At 43.3% G+C, this 20,218-nt stretch overlaps 1 protein-coding gene across 1 annotated transcript in view; it reads left to right on the plus strand.

Annotated features, from left to right (window-relative positions):
* Window positions 1–720: 720 nt before the first annotated feature.
* The window catches only part of LOC115472469 (interleukin-1 receptor-associated kinase-like 2), a 64,483-nt gene continuing 44,985 nt past the window's right edge, over window positions 721–20,218 (plus strand). Inside the window, exons 1-6 of the mRNA XM_030206759.1 lie at window positions 721–954; window positions 1,459–1,581; window positions 3,079–3,259; window positions 9,517–9,749; window positions 12,102–12,281; window positions 13,068–13,181. Of these exons, the coding sequence (XP_030062619.1) occupies window positions 777–954; window positions 1,459–1,581; window positions 3,079–3,259; window positions 9,517–9,749; window positions 12,102–12,281; window positions 13,068–13,181 (1,009 nt within the window). The 5' untranslated portion in view covers window positions 721–776. The remainder of the gene's footprint in view (window positions 955–1,458; window positions 1,582–3,078; window positions 3,260–9,516; window positions 9,750–12,101; window positions 12,282–13,067; window positions 13,182–20,218) is intronic.

Genomic DNA, 20,218 nt, shown 5'->3' on the forward strand with positions numbered 1-20,218 from the left:
CATCCTGTTAATAAAGTTTCTTTGCTGCTTTGCATATGTCTTCTAATACAAAAAGTCATCTGTATTTGCCATTGTTGAGAATAAAAAAATTTGAACTGCAGGACTTGACTTTGTTCTTTCCTGTGAAGTAAAGTAATGTGGTAGCTGTGTTAGTCCACTTTTGAAAGTAATCAATAGCAATAAAACACAGAAAAGAAAAGAAGATAATACCTTTTTTATTGGACTAACAATACATTTTTTGATTCGCTTTCAAAGGTAACCCTTCTGCTTCAGATCAGAAATAAGCAAATGTTGGTAAACATCAGTATATATAAGTGAAACAAAAGCATTCCAATGACAGTCTCATAGGAATAAGGGGGGTAGGTAAGGTGAGAAACATGGGAACTGGGTGGATGAGAGACTGGGGAAGATGCATGGTGATAAATGGGTGATAAAGCAGTATAATTTTATGTATGTACATCTATAAAAAATCTAAATATTTTGACACCCAGCAGCCAGGACTTAACAAAGATCTGGGTTTTTATAACCTGTTATAAAATCATAAAATTATACTGCTTTGTCGCCCTTTTATCACTTGTATTATTTTTTTTGAGGGTCTGCCTTGGGTGCACTAAAATGGCGGCGAGCTCCGCCTACTGGCTTCATCGCCCATAATGGGCTGGATAGGTTCACGCCTCATCTCAGTTTAACCTCGGGGATGATGCTGCGTGTGACGTCAGATGCCGCGGGCCGGTAACCCCGGAAGTAGAGGACGAGAACGCGCGGGACTCAGGAGGATGCCGCAGCCCGGGAGCTCGTGGCTCCGTTCTGTTGACTGTAGCCAGCCGCTGAACGCCGTTTTCCGCAACCGCACGCAGCGCACCGTCAAGCCCATCTGGATCAACTACAAGGGAGAGCCGCAGCCCTACTCGTTGCTGCAGCCGGGCACCAACCTGCCCATGAGCACGTTCCGTGGTGGGTATGGGGGCATGGGGAAGCCTCGCTCTCTGCGCAACTCTCTCTCTCTCTCTCTCCAGGGTTCTTATTCTTAAAGCCGAGAACCCCTTACTAGTTTTTGTCTGTGGGATCTGCACAGTGAGAGAGAGCAATTTCTAGACATCGTCCATAGAGGATATAAGCTGATCTTACTGCATTTAAGGTAAGATCAGCTTATCTGGGCTGAATTTCGGCTGACTCTTAAGATAATGGGCTGCAGAGGTTGGGGCTGTATTGTAGATTTCTTTCTTGCTTTGTAAGTAAGCGTGTGTAGGTGGTGGTTCACAGTATACGTGCAGCCATGTGACAAGGAGAAGAAAAGAGCCATAGTGGTATATTTTCAAAGCACTTAGCCATTCTAAAGTTCCATAGAAACCTATGGAACTTTGGAAGGCTAAGTGCTTTGAAAATATGCCTCATAGTTGTTTGGGTACAGAAGGAACCAGCCCTGTTTTTATTTATTTACTTTTTAATTCAATGCAGGTCATCCCTGGGTGTTCAGAGATGCAGAAACAGATGATGCACTCCTTGCAAATAATCAAAAGCTGTTTTTGCCTTCTGGGAATGTGAATGGACAGCCAAGTTTTGCAAACATCACTTTACCAGGTAGAACTGTGAAACTGTCATGTGTAGTTGGATAAGAATTGATAGAGCCATTTTCCTACACAGAGTAAACATGCAACATCCCAGCCTGTCTTTTAGACACAATTATTTTGTAGGGTTTAGGGAATCTTTAACACAGTAGCTAGCTGGCTATTTTACTTTTGCTGCTTCTCAGAATACTATAATCATAAATGTATTTTCATGATTTTTAAAATCAGGTTTGAGTGTGTTTTAACAAGAAAGAGCAGACTGTAATGGCCAGTAATAATATATATATATCTCAGAGAAGGAAAAGGCTGGAGAATTACAGGAAAGCCTCAGAACTGGAAATGCTTTTAGGAAGGAAAGTAAGGTAAACACCAATTCTAGGAAAGAACAGGTATAAGGAAGAGAGATAATTGACAACTCAGAGATCCAAGTAAAGCCTGATTGAGGTGATGATGAATGTAATTAAGAGAAAAGGGAGAGGAGAGTATAAGAACAGTGAGTAAATGGGAGTATGGGGGGGGGGGGGGGGGTGAAGAGGTTGATGGCTTGTAGTAACCTTCTTGAAATTTAATCTGAAAGGATGGGAAATCAGTGTAGCCGCTTAAGAGATTTGGATATAGGGATTATTTTAGATTGAGAAGCATAGAAAAGGTGAAATTTCTGCCTTTGGAAGTGGATGAATGTGAAAGAGGGACCCCCCCCCCCCCCTGATTAACCTTGTGATGGAGAGCAGACAGATTGGTAGGATGCTATTAGTATATGCAGCTTGAGGTGCATCCATTTAAGTGGAGACAAACCAGTCTGGGAGTAGTGAGTGATCATTTCAGGCTAGACCCTGGACTTCAAAATAGGCAGATGGATTAGCACATGACAAAAGTAGTAGTGTGGTGGTTTACATGTTAGCTCAGACCACTTGGATTTAATCCTATCTGCAGAACTTCAGGTCCAGCAGATAAACTCTCTTCTTTATAAAGGCCATCTCTGCTTTAGTTGGGCTGAAACATTCATGTGTACAAAGCTAAAAGTAATTGTGAAAATCTGACCTTACTAAACCCAGACTTTCAGTGAACATTATTTTAGATACATCTAGTTTCTTCTTTTCAATTCTTCGGGAAGGACTGTCTGGTTAGTAGGCAGAAAACTCTTCCTCAGACTTCCTGCAGATTGCCTAGATGATCATGGAGACATTCAAAAGAAGTACACATTACTAATTAGTACTGTCATCAAATGCCTTCACATTAAATCCTATAAAGTTTTTTCAAACGTATAAGAAAACACATAGTTGCTTTAATAATATCCAGTGGAGAAATTGTGCTGTGACTGCCCAAGTAGGAGCTATACATCTGCTAAATGGCTAAATCGTAGTGGTGCTCCTAGAAACTCAGGGAGTTAGGAAAGTCTGTTTTTGTCAGATTTGGGTAAGGTACACAGAGGTGACACTAGCTTTCTGGTGTACATTATTTACAACACTAACCAGCTCACAGTGTGAATATTTGTTGTTGTGTTTTGCAGTCTACAGCCTGAAAGAAAGGTGTCTTCAAATCATCCGCAGTCTTGTAAAGCCAGAAGACTACCGGAAGCTGGACATTGTTAGGTCATTGTTTGAGGACCTGGAAGATCACCCAGATGTCAGGAAGGACCTCCAATGTCTTGGTCTGGAGTTAAGAGAAGAGGCAAGACGAGGAAGGTTAATATGAGAGCAGAAGGACTTTCCAAAGGAAGCTGCAGAACTAGTTGCTTCCAAAAGAACAGTGCAGACGTGTTCTTCCAACCGATTCCCTGTTGGTGTTGAAACATTGGGATAGTGAAAATACAAGACCAGGCACAAACTGTGAAAATAAACCCTTCAGTAGAAGGGCCTGGAGGGAACTGAAGAGTCTGGCAGCTGTTTTTTGTGTTGGTCTTTTTGTTTTGTTTTTTACTATTGTTATAATCTAACCTAATCCAGTCATTTCTAGTGAACTTCATTAGTATTAAACATGTGTAATGCTAGAGCTGTGGTTTAGACCATGGCACTGAGCCAAGTCCTCAAATGGTTGCTCTCTTGACTGATTTGGTATTCACTTCATATTACTGCATTTTTCCATAGTCTGTTGGATGACAGTTTGCATTGATCTACAGAGTGTAGGACAAAAGTTACAGTGGGCCACTTCCAGTGTCACTCCTTGAATTGTTGCAAGGTGTCAGAGGGCAGTATATACTCTGGCCACTCTTACAAGGACCCTACTATAGAAGGCAGCATGGCTGAGTGGCCACGTCTAAACCCAGGCATGAGCAATGCTGCAAAATCCCAGAAAAGACTGGGGACCAGTGAGCTAGGCAGTGTGCTGCGTTTTGAGTTACATCCATGTTTTAGGAGAATAGATCACTTGTATCTCAAACACCTCACACAGAGTAGGGGAATGAGAATTTAGATTATACTGAGAGGCTGGTGTACAGATATTTAACATTTCTTGTAAATGACTATAAAATATGAATGCCTTTTTGTGCTTACTAGGAAGACAAAAGAAAAATAGGATGGGGGTCTCTTTCCCCCCTTGTCAATTTGTATCCTTCTCGTTAATCAGATAAAATCTGTTGAATGATCACTTGTCTGTCTTTCTCATTCTGTTCATTCTTTTGAAAACTGAACATGAACATCACATACCGGTCTGAGAGAGAAGTGGGAAGTTCTAAAGGAATCCATCCAACATCATTTTGGGTGAATCCTAACAAAGTTCAGCTCAAGAGTAGAAGAGCAGAGTCCTGGGTGATGAAGGAGCTACTTGCTAGAGCTTTTGGGGATTTTCTTCACACTGCCTCCAATGCACTAGGTTGGGTGGGGACTGTTGGCAAGGGAAACTGTTTACAATACTCAGTGCTGGGCTTTTCTTTTTTTTTTCTCCTTCTTTCCAGTTCATTCAGCAGCCACTTGGGGGCTCTGGCTTTATCAGCTGTCCTTTGCAACTGCTTGGACAGTTTTTCCTCTATTTGAATAGATGCTCCCATGCAGCAATGATCCCAAGGAAAGCAGTTATGCACTGGGGCAGGGGGCAGCATCCCCAGTTGACCTACTTAACCAAGCAGTCATTTACTAAGTAGGAATCTGATCCTAGGGACCTGCCAATTCCTCTCCTTCCAAACAAGCCATGGAATGGGGCTTGAAGTGAGGTTTCATTAAACATTTTGATATACTGCTCAGTTAACATTCTAAGCGGTTTACAATATTAGAACAATGCCATAAATAATAGGAAAGGGAAAGAGAAAAACTTGAAGTTAACAGCATAGCTAAAGGTATGACAATAAGGGAAGGATATGAATAAGCAGCCTGAAACAGAAGTTTCACTTCCTGACACCGAGTCAAAAGATTACAAGTTGAAATATTACAGACCCCTGCCTTTAGCTGGGAGATCAGTGGTATTGCAGCTTGCCTTGGGGGTGTAGAAGCCTGTACAAGAAAAGATGAGTCATTTGAGTTATTGGCCAGCATGTAAGCCATTAGGAGAAGTTGCTTTTGAAAGGATTTCATACCTTTTCTGTTGCTGAGCAGAGAACTTTAGACCCTGTGCAGTCTGATCTACAGTTTGCACTTTTTCATTTCAAAAGTGAAATATGCAGCTCTTCAGTCTTTGTACTGTGCATTTGACTAAGTTCTTTTATTATTTATTTTCTACTACTACTTATTTCTATAGCTCTACTAGACGTACGCAGCGCTGTACACTTGAACATGAAGCGACAGTCCCTGCTCGACAGCTTACAATCTAATTGGGTGTTTCCCCCTGCACACATCTGTTACTTCTTGTCTGCCTTTTAAACTTGCAGGGACTTCCTTTGAGTTGCAAAACAAGATGAAACCCGCAGTTAAATCTCAAAATATGGCATGAAATCCTCTGTACAAACGTGTGTATGCTGCCCTAGACCTCACGGAAAAAAATCCAGTGGTAACTGTCAGTAGCCCCCTTTTACCTCTCTACAGGCTGCAGAATACTCAATGACCTCATTAGCATTCATTTTAATGCAACGTGCAACTGTGTAGTCCGTGTGAGTTAACATCTGCGCTCAATCTCTCTCTGTGGCACATGCAGCAATCCTGCCAGTACAGCTGCAGCTCTCGTGTGAAAGAACTGCTGCGAAAAGGCCATGGGATGCAGTATTCAATGAACATGCAAATTACTGCCATGTTAAAATTGCAGCAATAATCCGCAGCTCACTACTTAACATAGTAAATGGCGGCAGATAAAGACCTGGGTCCATCCAGTCTGCCCAACAAGATAAAGTCATTTTACATGGTATGTGATACTTTTTATGTTTACCCGAGTTTGATTTGTCCTTGACATTCTCAGAGCACAGACCGTAGAAGTCTGCCCAGCACCGTTCTTGTACTAAGTTCTGAAGCTAACATCGAAGCCCCTTAAATTTACACTCCAGCCGTACTATTTACACTACTGAATGTCAACCTTCCTGTCAGTGTATGAGTGGTGACTGGTTCATGCACTGACTGGAAGGGTGACATTAAAAAAACCCAAACAAACATAATGCCATCTCCATGCTTCCTGAACCTCCAATCCCTTCCCTCCATGACCCCTTTACTTACAATTAAAACACTTCCCTGCTAGTCTCAAATAAAAAAAAATTTAAATTCCTGGTGTCTTAATGACAGCATCCCAACCCCTTCCCCAGTCCACCCGCACAAAACAGAAGAGGAAAGAGCAATGCCTATTCTCTCCTGCCTCTAGTATCGCCATCTTGAAACATGGAGGCACCTAGCCCTGTGTAGTGCATCCTGCCATATAAGGGAGGGGAGTAGCCACTAGACCAGGAGGGAAGTAATTTTGAACTGGGTGGGGGGTTGGGCCATTAGATCACCAGGTGGAGGTTCTTAGGTTCAACGAAGGAAAGAGGCAGGTCGACACCAGAATTGGTTGGAGAGACTCCTCTTAACCAACCTTTCTATGCTGCCTCAGACCCTGGTGAAAAAAACCTCCTGTATTAGTTGGGTATGTATGCAAGATTTTTTGTTTTGCATGCTGCAGGTTAACCTAATCACCATATTTGCATTAATTTTAATGCAGTGTTGGTCAAGGTTTCTGCGCAAATTAACACCTACGCTGAAACCCCTTCCGCATTGCAAACCTGCGACAAATGTATACTAACACCACTGGAAGTTTTTTTTGCATCAGCCCCTCTGTGCAGAAAACAGCACTTTTAACCCCTGGTAACCCCGCAGTAGCTTTCTGCATCTGCTCCTGAGTGTTCAAATCCTGCCTCTTGGTTACTCCTTGTGCTCTTAGGCAAATGACATCACCCTTTTAAACTAACCTAACTCAGCAAAACAGAGCATAGATCAAACCTCATAAGTACATAAGTAATACCATACTGGGAAAAGACCAAGGGTCCATCGAGCCTAGCATCCTGTCCACGACAGCAGCCAATCCAGGCCAAGGGCACCTGGCAAGCTTCCCAAACGTACAAACATTCTATACATGTTATTCCTGGAATTGTGGATTTTTCCCAAGTCCATTTAGTAGCGGTTTATGGACTTGTCCTTTAGGAAACCGCCTAACCCCTTTTTAAACTCTGCTAAGCTAACCGCCTTCACCTCTTTCTCCTGCAACAAATTCCAGAGTTTAATTATACGTTGGGTGAAGAAACATTTTCTCCGATTTGTTTTAAATTTACTACACTGTAGTTTCATCGCATGCCCCCTAGTCCTAGTATTTTTGGAAAGCGTGAACAGACGCTTCACATCCACCTGTTCCACTCCACTCATTATTTTATACCTGTATCATGTCTCCCCTCAGCCGTCTCTTCTCCAAGCTGAATAGCCCTAGCCTCCTTAATCTTTCTTCATAGGGAAGTCGTCCCATCCCCGCTATCATTTTAGTCGCCCTTCGCTGCACCTTTTCCAATTCTACTATATCTTCCTTGAGATGCGGCGACCAGAATTGAACACAATACTCAAGATTCGGTCGCACCATGGAGCGATACAACGGCATTATAACATCCTCACACCTGTTTTCCATACCTTTCCTAATAATACCCAACATTCTATTCGCTTTCCTAGCCGCAGCAGCACACTGAGCAGAAGGTTTCAGTGTATTATCGACGACGACACCCAGATCCCTTTCTTGGTCCGTAACTCCTAACGTGGAACCTTGCATGACGTAGCTATAATTCGAGTTCTTTTTTCCCACATGCATCACCTTGCACTTGCTCACATTAAACGTCATCTGCCATTTAGCCGCCCAGTCTCCCAGTCTCGTAAGGTCCTCTTGTAATTTTTCACAATCCTGTCACAATTTAACAACTTTGAATAACTTTGTGTCATCAGCAAATTTAATTACTTCGCTAGTTACTCCCATCTCTAAATCATTTATAAATATATTAAAAAGCAGCGGTCCTAGCACAGACTCCTGAGGAACCCCACTAACTACCCTTCTCCATTGTGAATACTGCCCATTTAACCCCACTCTCTGTTTCCTATCCTCCAACCAGTTTTTAATTCACAATAGGACATTTCCTCCTATCCCATGACCCTCCAATTTCCTCTGTAGCCTTTCATGAGGTACCTTGTCAAACGCCTTTTGAAAATCCAGATACACAATATCAACCGGTTCCCCTTTGTCCACATGTTTGTTTACTCCTTCAAAGAATTGAAGTAAATTGGTCAGGCAAGATTTCCCCACACAAAAGCCGTGCTGACTTGGTCTCAGTAATCCATGTCCTCGGATGTGCTCTGTAATTTTGTTTTTAATAGCCTCTACCATTTTTCCCGGCACTGACGTCAGACTCACTGGTCTATAATTTCCCGGATCTCCCCTGGAGCCTTTTTAAAAAAATCGGCGTTACATTGGCCACCCTCCAATCTTCCGGTACCACGCTCGATTTTAAGGATAAGTTGCATATCACTAGTAGTAGCTCCGCAAGGTCATTTTTCAGTTCTATCAGTACTTTAGGATGAATACCATCTGGTCCAGGAGATTTGCTACCCTTCAGTTTGCTGAACTGCCCCATTACGTCCTCCAAGTTTACTGTGAAGTCAGTAAGTTTCTCCGATTCGTCCGCTTGAAATACCATTTCCGACACCGGTGTCCCACCCAAATCTTCCTCGGTGAAGACCGAAGCAAAGAATTCATTCAGTCTCTCCGCTACGTCTTTGTCTTCCTTGATCGCCCTTTTTACCCCTCGGTCATCCAGCGGCCCAACCAATTCTTTTGCCGGCTTCCTGCTTTTAATATACCGAAAAATTTTTTTACTATGTTTTTTTGCCTCTAATGCTATCTTTTTTTCGTAATCCCTCTTGGCCTTCTTTATCAGCACCTTGCATTTGCTTTGACACTCCTTATGCTGCTTCTTGTTATTTTCAGATGGTTCCTTCTTCCATTTTCTGAAGGCGTTTCTTTTAGCCCTAATAGCTTCCTTCACCTCACTTTTCAACCAGGCCGGCTCAGGTTCACTTAAAGTGACACATTGATTCCGGTACAGACTAGCTCCAGTATAGAATAAACATCACATCTGCAAAACAATAACATTAGTTTTGGTCAAGAATTCTCATATTTACACTCAACAGTTGCTGTGTTTCGGCTTTTCACGGCATAGTCCTAGCTAGAAACCCTTTTCAGACTGTATTTAGGAAAAGACTTACCAGCCATACGTGAATTAGAACTGGTTTGAGCCTAATACCAGAACTCTGCACACAGAACTTTAAACCGAAAGTAGAACACACAGGGACAAAAAAAACACTTGTTTTTGGAGGTTAATTTATGGGAGAAAGTTATGAGTCTGTCCCACTTTCTGCATAAGTTTAGGCACCGACTACGCTTCACAAATACAAATCTGGACCTTTAGTTTTGAGCGACCCGAGGACGACGGCACGCCGCTCCCGGGAAGGGGGGCGGTATCCGGGCTCTGCTCTGCCTGCCTCCGGGGAGGGGGTGCGGCTCCTCAATCACTTCCCTTTCGCTTCTGAAGCCGGCGGCGGCTCCGGGATAGCGCGCGCGCGGTAACGCATCGCTCACCTAACGGGAGACGTAAAAGCACCCCGGGATACCGAGCAGCTGCTGAAGGAGCCGCCTCCCGAGTCGGGATGGCTCTGAGCGGTGCAGTTTCGGATTCGGTCTCGATGTTGGAGTTGCCACCCCTGGTGTTGGAGGATTTCTGCCAGATCATGGACTGCCTTAATGACTGGGACTGGATGCGTTTTGGTGAGAAGCCACGAAGGGGGGGGGGGGGATTCAAGGCTCGCCCCTCTGACCCTTGCTTGCTCTGTTATCTCTCTTACTGCTAGCTCTTTTCCCCTCTCGACTCTCCCTCTGCTCCCTTCTTCTTCATTACTGCCCCTGCCCCGTCTTCCCTTTCCTCTTTCTTTCTCCCCCTCCCCTTCTTCCCTGTTCTGTTTTTCTCTCCCTTTCCCCTTTTCGCTGCTGTCTTCCCTCTTCCATTTCCTCTTTCCATCTCCCCTCTGCTTGGACCTGATTTAGTTTTTGCAGCTCAGCCCTGCTTCTGATCAGGAGTTTGGGGATTCATGTGCAGATTTACACACTTCATTTCACTTACGTTAGTTTTTCATCCATTGGAGGTTGTTCAATGACCCAGAAGCCAGGCAGCAGACTAGAAGGGCAAACTTGACAGTGAGTGCTGTGTGTTCTTGAACTCCAGGGGCCTAACCACAGGTTGGACTGGGCCCCTCTACTTTTGCCTCCTCCTCCCCAGCAGCCAAGCACACGTTGCTGTAGCTGGTAGAGAGCCCCAAGCCCCACCAGCTGAAGAAGCCGAAGACAGTGGCAACACCTTGAGCCCCCGATGCCGGCAGCAGGAGCAGGTTCAGTTTTTGTGGGAGAATTTCCAGACCTTGATCTGGTGAGATCATCGTTGGGCACTGGTAGCCCTGTCAGTATCGAACCTGCAGGCAGTGCCAATGACATGAAGTGCAGCCACTGACAGGGACGGTGTAAAAGCCAGATCTGCGGGACGGTGTAGCCACTGACAGCTGACTTGGGGCAGGCTCTGGCTTTTTTCAGCTGGTGGGGTTTGGGGGTCAGGTCCCCTCCAGCTAAGGCATTTTAATTTTGGTGGAGGAATAGGAAATGGAGTGTTCAGTGCCTACTGCCCACTTATTTGCAGCAGCAATAAGAAACGGTATATAAAATGAATAAATGATAAATGATGATTATATTAACTGTTGACTCCCCCACCCCCACCCCCACACACACATAACACAAATTAATTTCTAGCTATGCCACTGCTAAAATGCCAAAGCAATGTGCAGTCACAGATCCACTAACTGTCCTCCTGGCTTGGCTCCTCCTTTTGTCTACATTTCTATAGAACAAAACACATTTAAGTTGACAACAAAAACCTTTCTCCTTTTGAGTGCAACTGAACAGCAAAACTCAGTGTCCCCTCTCCCTCCCTTTTATGTTTTTATTTGAATTGCTCTCTGAACTTTTGTTTCTTTTGTGAGTTGTACGTTTCCCTCTCATATACTCACATTGTCCACCTGCTGGGAAATGTTGGCCTACGTGATAACTTTCTGTCTGGTTTGGAGGAGCAACTTCCTTACATACCTTAACACGGAAGAGCAGATTGAGGCATAATAAAGCTTTTATCTTTCTTGTTAATGTTGCTGTTGATGTGATTTACGTTCTAGAAGGCAGGAGCTCATGTGAATGTGTAGCACTTTGTAACACTATAGGAAGAATTGGTGATAGCACTAAGTTTGAGGGACGAATGGGAGGTGAGAATCTGCCACACTGGAACAGCAGAGAGTATTAGTAGAATGAAAGCTTTATTGCCCAAATACAGATTCAGAGCTGCGTGGGGGGAATTCTTGCTTCCCTCCAGTTCTGTTTGAAGAAGTGTTGAGCACAAGTGCTGGCTGGCTATTTGCTTTTTGTTGTTCCGTGGGACTCGCAAAACAAATTAACTCAGGTGCAGTAAGCTGGTTAGCACACACTAATGTTGTTAGCTGGTCAACACACATTAATGTGAACACGCTAGCTGGTTAACACACACTAATGTGAACACGCTAGCTGGTTAACACACACTAATGTGAACACACTAGCTGGTTAACACTTCCATGCTCATTCCCTGCCCATGATACACCCCCTCCTGAGAAAATGTAAAAAAAAAAAAATAGAACGCAGTTAGCACGCACTTACAGGACAATACTGCAAAACACTTGAGTCTTCGTCAGTAAGCTGTTTTCCCCCACGTTAGCACTTACCACAGTTTAGTAAAAGGGTCCCTCAGTTTCTTGTAGGTTGAAGAGTTCCTGGAATCTCAGAGGAACATTTTAACCCCAGCTCAGCTCAGCCTCAGCATCCTTACAATATCAACTTCTTAAGATATCAGCTTGGCCTCTTGGCTGTCTCATATGGTCTGACTCTTGGGCTTCCTTTAAATAATAATACATGGAAGCAAATCTGTTGGATCTAAATATGTTGCCTTTCTTTGTACTAGCTAGTTCAGCACCAGTTCGCTGTGCATCTGGTGTCTCCTTAGCTGTACCCTTGTTTTACTTGTGTCACTCAGCTCCTGTCCTATGCATGTTTCAGCATCCTACCTGATAACTGACCAGATTGAGCTGAGGAAAATTAAGTCCCTGGAGAAATGTGGAATCAGTATAACAAGGGAACTGATGTGGTGTTGGGGGCAGAGATTGCACACTGTGCAAGAGCTACTGGAACTACTGGACAAACTGGAACTGCACAGAGCCAAGGATGTGATACTGAAATGTGAGTGACCCCCACACACCCTGCAGATAGCATGTGGCCAGTCCAACCCAAAAGGCAATTCTTTGCTTAGCTAAGAATGATTGTTTGGTGAATGATTTTTCAAAAGAATTGCTTGCACTGGGTTGATTTGACTCTGTTACCAATGGAAGGCTGTCTAGTGCCTGAGGGTATTTACTGAAATTAAGTAGGCTGGAACTCTCGGGAAGTTAAAGGTACCATCAAATCCTTGATTATTTTTTTCACTCAGATTGTAAACCGCTTAGACATTTTTAATGATTTGCAGTATAGCAAACAAAATGAAATGTGAAATCCAAATGGTAAATTTAGGGATTGGGAAGGCTAAGTCCCCCCCTCCTCCTACAGCAACTAAGCATCACACAGAGATTTGCCTGCCTTTGCCTCCATGACCTTCTCTTTACCAGTCTCCCTATTCCTCCCCTGCTTGGCACAATCCTAACACCAGCGCTGAGCTGGTGTATGGTTTCCTGTGGGAGGAGCATCTTTCTTTTGCAAGCTACCCACTGAGCACTGAGGAGGAATACGGGAGGTCCTTTTGCATGCATTTGTATGCTTATTGTGCCCAGAACCAGCGAGCTCATTGTCTCTTGCGCTTGTTGGCTCTGAGCAATCGGTAGGAGCAAATGTGGGCAGTAATCTGGCGCTTAACGGCCTCTAGCACCCGCATTTGCTTCTGGACATTGGGGCCTTAGTGAAGGAACAGCTCTTTTTCATGGGTGCCTGGAAGGGTTGGGGCCTGTGTGACAATAATGTTCTGTTGCTTTGCAGGGAGATCATTCCCTTCCTACCAAACCTCTGCGGAAGCTACCAGGAACGGCACTGGATCCCTTCTTTGTGCAGGAAGCCGTAGTGAATTTACAGCACTCGACTCTACAAATGCAGGTGTGTTAGCAAAGGTATGATTAGGGCTTCTGATTTTAGGTTATTACTGATGAGGTTAAACTTACAAATGTCAAGCCCGTGAACCTCAATAGTGTGACACATCGATCATGTGAACTACACACAATCAAATAAAAGTGAAATGTGGCATGACATTGAATAACACTGGAGCATAAAGGTGAAAATCTGTGAATTCAAACACAGTCCACACCATAAAGAACACATACCTAACAAGGGGTAAAGCAAAACCTCCCCTAGCTGGTAAATGCACATCCAAGACTGCCTAAAAATAACAATAAAAAGATGAAAGATCTGGAAGTAAAAGAAAGACAACTTGGCGGAACCAAGATGGCGGCATAGCAGGCTGCGTCGAGAGGCAGCTCTGGGGTCCCGTTTGGCGCTAAAGTTTTTTCCGCGACAATGCCCCACACCAAACGAAAGGGGACTATGAGGTTAGCTCCCCCACCTACCTCGACGTCCTTCCCATTCCACACGGGGCCCAAGCGCTTCTTTTCGCCACTTTCCCACGGAAATAGAGACATGGATCCCACTGCATGGCCCTCGGGAGAGGCGGAGACCATGCTGGGAGAGGTGTCGTCTCTCTCACCACCGGCAATGCTGAAGCCTTCGTGCCCGGCATCATCGACGAGTCTGGTTGAGAAGCAGCAGCCTACCGGAAGTGTTCTGGCTGCTGCTCCCAGTGAGGGTCAAGAAACGTTGAGGAAGACGCCGAGAGCAGAGGCAGGAGCCTCAGGAAAAGAACCGGAGGTAAATCTTGAGATGATTTGGAAGAAGCTGAATGAAATGGATACAACTTTACATCAGACATCAGGTGAAATTAGAGCCTTTAATAGTAAATTTCAAGAACTTAATTCTAAAGTGGATTTAATTAAAGAAGAAACTGCTGAAAAAATTCAAAGTGTTCAAAAGAATGTTGACTCTCTACAGGAATTTAGACTATCTGTGATTAAAGACAATGTAGACATTCGGAGAAAGATGGAACAGATTGAGAATTTCAATAAAAGACTAAATTTACGTTTGTTAAATTTCCCTAATCTCCCTGGGATTACTCCCTACAATATGTTTAAAAGATATGTGAATGAAGTTTTACAAATTCCTTTGGAAGCTATTCCGCCTGTAAACAAATTAATTTTATATTCCTGTTCCTAAGGGAGAGAAAGGGAAAAAACAAGAGCTTCAAGAAGTCAATCTGGACTTAAATAATATTTCAGCAATACTGGAACAGACATTGGATGAAAATACTGAAAGATCCACTTTAATTGTGTCATTCATTTTTGAACAGAATTTGAATAATATAATGAAACTTTATTTTAAGAATTTGAAAACCTGTTTTGGGGGAATTAAGGTTCAGATTTTCCCTGATGTAGTGAAATCTACTCAACAAAGAAGGAAAGCCTTCCTTGTGTTAAAATCAAAAACATCTGATATAGGAGGGACCTTCTTTTTGGCATTTCCATGTAAATGCATTGTTAAATTGGGTCAGATTAAATACACCTTAAATCATTTCTTGATTCAAGGCAGCAGTAATGATATAAATATAACGTGGGAATGTTAAGCCACTATCTTTTTTTTTCCTAATCTTGTTAATAAATACTTGTTTTAAATCCTCTCTAAATTCACCGACCCCTCTCTCACCTTAATGTGGTCTAAGGAAGCAAAAATGTATGTTATAGGAATTTGATAGAATACGATTTGTATATCTGTATAATTGTACGATATTTCCTCTTATGAATCATGGCTGTATTTCAATAACAAGTAATGTTTTTTGTTAACAATTAGTTTTTTGGGAAAGACATAGTATAAGGTTGCTAGATCTACAATAGTTCTTCAGTCAATGTTTTAAGAGCTGTTTTGATATTTTTTTTTTCAAGTCACCTTTGACCTATCGGTGTTTGCATAAAAGTAGTCTTGTTTTTCAAGATGGCTGATCGCACTTTTGAATTGTGCCCCCATAGTTTTTGCCTTTCAGGAGCTACTGTTTGGAATTACTGCCCTTCCTAGTTTATTCTCTTCTTTTTAGTAAGTTGTCTTTCTTTTAGTTCCAGCTCTTTCATCTTTTAATTGTTATTTTTAGGTAGATATAAAAGGAATAGGAGAAGGTGCAGAGAAGGGCGATGAAAATGATAAAAGGGATGGAACGACTTCAGCTTGGAGAAAAGGCGGCTGAGGGGTGATATGATAGAAGTCTACAAGATAATGAGTGGAGTAGAGCGGAAAGATGTGACGTGTTTGTTTACACTTTCAAACAATAATAGAACCAGGGGACACAAGATGAAGCTAGAATATGGTAGATTTAAAACAAATAGGAGAAAAATTTTCTTTACTCAGTGTGTAGTTGGGCTCTGAAACTCATTGCCGGAGAATGTAGTGACAGCAGCTGGCCTTACAGAGTTTAAGGGGGGTTTGAGGAAAAGGCCATTGAACATTATTTTAAAAATTGGGGGGGGGGGGGGGGGTTGCTGGGTTCTTGAAGCCTGGATTAGCCGCTGTCGGAGACAGGATACTGGTCTTGATGGACCCTTGGTCTTTTCCCAGTATAGCGGTGCTTATGTGCTTATGTGGATGTGCAATTACTAGCTAGGGAAGGTTTTGCTTTACCCCTTCTTAGGTATGTGTCCTTTATGGTCTGGACCGTGTTTGAATTCACAAATTTTCACCTTTATGTTCCAATGTTATTGTATGTCATGCCACATTTCACTTTTATTTGATTGTATATAGTTCACGATTGATGTGTCACACTATTGAGGTTCACGTGCTTAATATTTGTAAGTTTAACATCTGTTGGTGGAAAGACCTCATTTTTGTAAAAGTATGTTACTCTTACTTTTCAAATGTTTAGCTTCTGAGAATGTTTTATTTTTGCATGTTTATGTGCAATAATGTGGATTGTATTTTAACTTTATTATTTATATTTTTGTATGTATATTGTATAGTGTTTAGTAAACCCCTGATGCAGCCTATTTGGCAAAATGAGGCCATGTCGAGTCTATTCTAATAAAGATTATTTGGAATCCTGGTCTACTCTGGTTTGTTCAACATTTACCAAAGGGCTATTTATACAAAAAATAGAAAAAAGGAAGTCAACCTACACTTCCCCAGCTGTAAAGAGGTCAAATACAAACTAACACATGCGTCCAGCTTTTCCTACATAAGTACGAAGGTGTGGAATGCACTACCAACCCACTTGAAAACGACCAACGAATTAATTAGCTTCCGCAAAGCTCTGAAAACCTATCTCTTTAACAAAGCCTACCATGAGAACACATAACTACTTGAACACTACCCTTACACTCCTTCATCCAGAATGTCTCATGGTACAGCTGCATAACCAGATCCTCTTGTTTCTTTTATCTCTTTGCAACACCAATTGTATTTCTTCCCTGCTATGGCGCTGCCATAACAGATCTTTATAAGCCACATTGAGCCTGCAAATAGGTGGGAAAATGTGGGATACAAGTGCAATAAATAAATAAATAGATAAAAAAGCCTTTGTTGTACAAAGCCGAATAAAAAGGCACCCGACACAGCCATGTTTCACCCACCAGGGCTGCTTCTGCGACAATACTTATACCTTAAGATGTAATACTGCCACTTCACCCAAGGTAAAGCTCAAGGGCCTTGATGCTCAAAACTCCAGCGCTGTTCAGAATAGCGCTGTAAAAATACAACCAGAACAGCGAAGAAAAATAACGTCCTAATGCTCAGCTCTAATGAGATGCAAATATAGGCGCTCTCATAGCGTTGAACATTAGGGAGTTCAGTGGGAGGATTGTGCTTGGCGCATGCACAGAGGAGTTCTGCATTAAGCTTGGCTCCTGTGCGCATGTGCCTGGGAAAACCCGAATGTGAAGCCCACATTGGCGCCTGTTTTCTGTGGCCTAAATATAAGTGTTTTAATTTTTTTAGTTTGGACACATATTTAGATGCAGGAAACAGATGCCAATGTAAGCTTTCATTACCCGTTTTTATTTTATTTTTTAGCACGGATGCTTTAAACTTAGATGCAGAAAACAGACATCAATGTGTTCTTTTTTTGCTTGGTCTGCTGTTTCTCATGACCAGCGCTTAAGGGCTTGCAAGGACTTTCCAAAAGAAGATTTTGCAGAAAGATTCATGAGAGAAGCATGAGAATCACGAGAAATCCTCTCGTCCAACAGCCTAACGCCTGCTCTGACCTGACATTATTTTTTGCAGCAGTAAAACAGTTTTGTTTTGGGCGTTCTTTTCTGAGCATTGGGGAGGAATACAAAATGACCTCATTTTCATGAGCTTGATTACATTTGTGTGCTATCTGTTCTAAGGCCTGACCTGCTCATTGTTTGTTGAGCTAGACCCCTCTGAGCATTCTGCACAGGTAATTGCAGGCGCAAGTACAGCGCTAATGGCCTCTAGTGCCCGCGTTTTCTTTTGAGCATTGGGACCAAGGTGTAATACTGCCATAACACCCAGGTAAAACAGGTCCTCCAGACATAGTAATACACCTTAAGCTATAAGTTTCACCTCTGAAGCAGCCCTGCTAGGCGAATCATGGCCATGTCGGGCACCTTTTTATCCAGCTTTCTACAATAAAGGCTTTTTTTTCTACCTTCATTGTCTCTGATTCTTTGACTTCCACTTTACTAGGACTAGCGGACCGCTTGCCCATCTGTTTCCCCCAAATTACTACTACTACTACTTATCATTTCTGTAGCGCTACTAGACGTACGCAGCGCTGTACACTTGAACATGAAGAGACAGTCCCTGCTTGACAGAGCTTACAATCTAATTAGGACAAACAGGACAAACAAGAGATAAGGGAATATTAAAGTGAGGATAATAAAATAAGGGTTCTGAACAAGTGAAGAAGGGTTAGGAGTTAAAAGCAGCATCAAAAAGGTGGGCTTTTAGCTTAGATTTGAAGACGGTCAGAGATGGAGCATGACGTACCGGCTCAGGAAGTCTATTCCAGGCATATGGTGCAGCAAGATAAAAGGAACGGAATCTGGAGTTAGCGGTGGAGGAGAAGGGTGCAGATAAGAGAGATTTACCCAGTGAACGGAGTTCCCGGGGAGGAATGTAGGGAGAGATGAGAGTGGAGAGGTACTGAGGAGCTGCAGAGTGAATGCATTTATAGGTCAATAAGAGGAGTTTGAACTGTATGTGGAAACGGATAGGAAGCCAGTGAAGTGACTTGAGGAGAGGGCTAATATGAGCATAACGACCCTGTTGGAATATTAGTCGTGCAGCAGAATTTTGAACAGATTGAAGAGGAGAGAGATGGCTAAGTGGGAGACCTGTGAGAAGCAAGTTGCAATAGTCTAAGCGAGAGGTGATAAGAGCATGGATGAGGGTTCTGGTAGTGTGCTCAGAAAGGAAAGGGCGAATTTTGCTGATATTATAGAGAAACGACAGGTTTTAGCAGTCTGTTGAATATGTGCAGAGAAGGAGAGGGAAGAGACGAAGATGACCCCAAGATTATGAGCTGATGAGACAGGAAGGATGAGAGTGTTATCCACAGAAATAGAGAATGGAGGAGGAGAGGTTGGTTTAAGGGGAAAGATGAGAAGCTCAGTCTTGGTCATGTTTAGTTTCAGATGGCGCTGAGACATCCAGGCAGCAATGTCAGACAGGCAGGCTGATACTTTGGCCTGGATTTCGGCTGAGATTTCTGGTGTGGAGAGGTAGATCTGGGGGGAGTCAGCGTAAAGATGATACTGAAAACCATGGGATGAGATCAGAGTACCAAGGGAAGAAGTATAGATGGAGAAGAGAAGAGGTCCCAGGACAGATCCCTGAGATACACCAAATGACAGTGGGATAGAAGTAGAAGAGGATCCACTAGAGTATACACTAAAGGTACGATGGGAGAGATAAGAAGAAAACCAGGAAAGAACAGAGCCCTGTAATTCAAGTGAGGACAGCGTATCAAGGAGTAGGCTGTGATCAACAGTGTCAAAAGCAGCAGATAGATCAAGAAGGATGAGGATAGAATAGAGACCTTTGGATCTGGCTAGGAACAGATCACTGGAGACTTTAGCAAGTGCTGTTTCAGTTGAATGAAGGGAGCGAAAGCCAGATTGAAGTGGATAAAGAATAGCTTGAGATGAAAGAAAGTCAAGGCAACGGTGGTGAACGGAAGGACAGGTAGGGTCCAATGAAGGTTTTTTAAGGAGTGATGTGACTACGGCATGTTTGAAGGCATCCGGAACAGTCGCAGTGGACAATGAAAGATTGAGAATATGACAGATAAACGGGATGACAGTAGGAGAGATAGTGTTAAGTAGATGGGTGGGAATAGGATCAGAGGAACAGGTAGTTAGTTTCAAGGAGGAAAGAAGATGTGTAGTTTCCTCTTCAGTGATGTCAGAAAAGGAAGAAAAGGATGCAGGGGTTGGAGGGTTGAGAGAATGGACTAAGGGAAGGAGAGGTGGATGTGACCTGGTTGAGAATTCAAGTTTAATCTTGTGAACCTTATCATGAAAGAACTCAGCCAGAATCTGGGGGGAAAGTGAAGGCTATGGTAAAAATAACCTTATCATGCAGAAAAGAACAGGCATGCTAAGGCTAGTTTTTACCACAGCAGTTAGAGGAAATGGAGGTTTGAGTCCTGGAATAGTTATAGATACTACTGGGCTGAAAATTAACAGCCAGCATGGCTACATCACACATCCAGGAGCAAAAGCAAGGTCACTGCACATGAATCTGTAGCAAGGCAGAGGAATTGAGCAAACTTGGGGGGGGGGGGGGGGGGGGAGGGGTCCAGTCTGCCCATATTAGTTAGTTTGGAAAGGCGTATCTAAGTTTCATGTCTAACTGGCATTTTTTTTACCCCACCCATTGGGGAACTGCCTGAGAGGTTTACAATAAGCAGGCCCGTGCCAAGGGTCTGTGCCGCCCCCCCCCCCCCCCGCAGACGAACAGTTGGCGCTCCCACCCCCCGCAGATGAACAGTTGGCGCGCGCACGCGCCCCCACCCCCCTGTGAAGATGATCGCGGCGCGCCCTGCGGGCCTTTAAATCTTTTACTTGCAGTCGCAGCAG

This window comes from Microcaecilia unicolor, chromosome 6, assembly GCF_901765095.1.
Source record: "Microcaecilia unicolor chromosome 6, aMicUni1.1, whole genome shotgun sequence".
NCBI classification, from domain to species: Eukaryota; Metazoa; Chordata; class Amphibia; order Gymnophiona; family Siphonopidae; genus Microcaecilia; species Microcaecilia unicolor.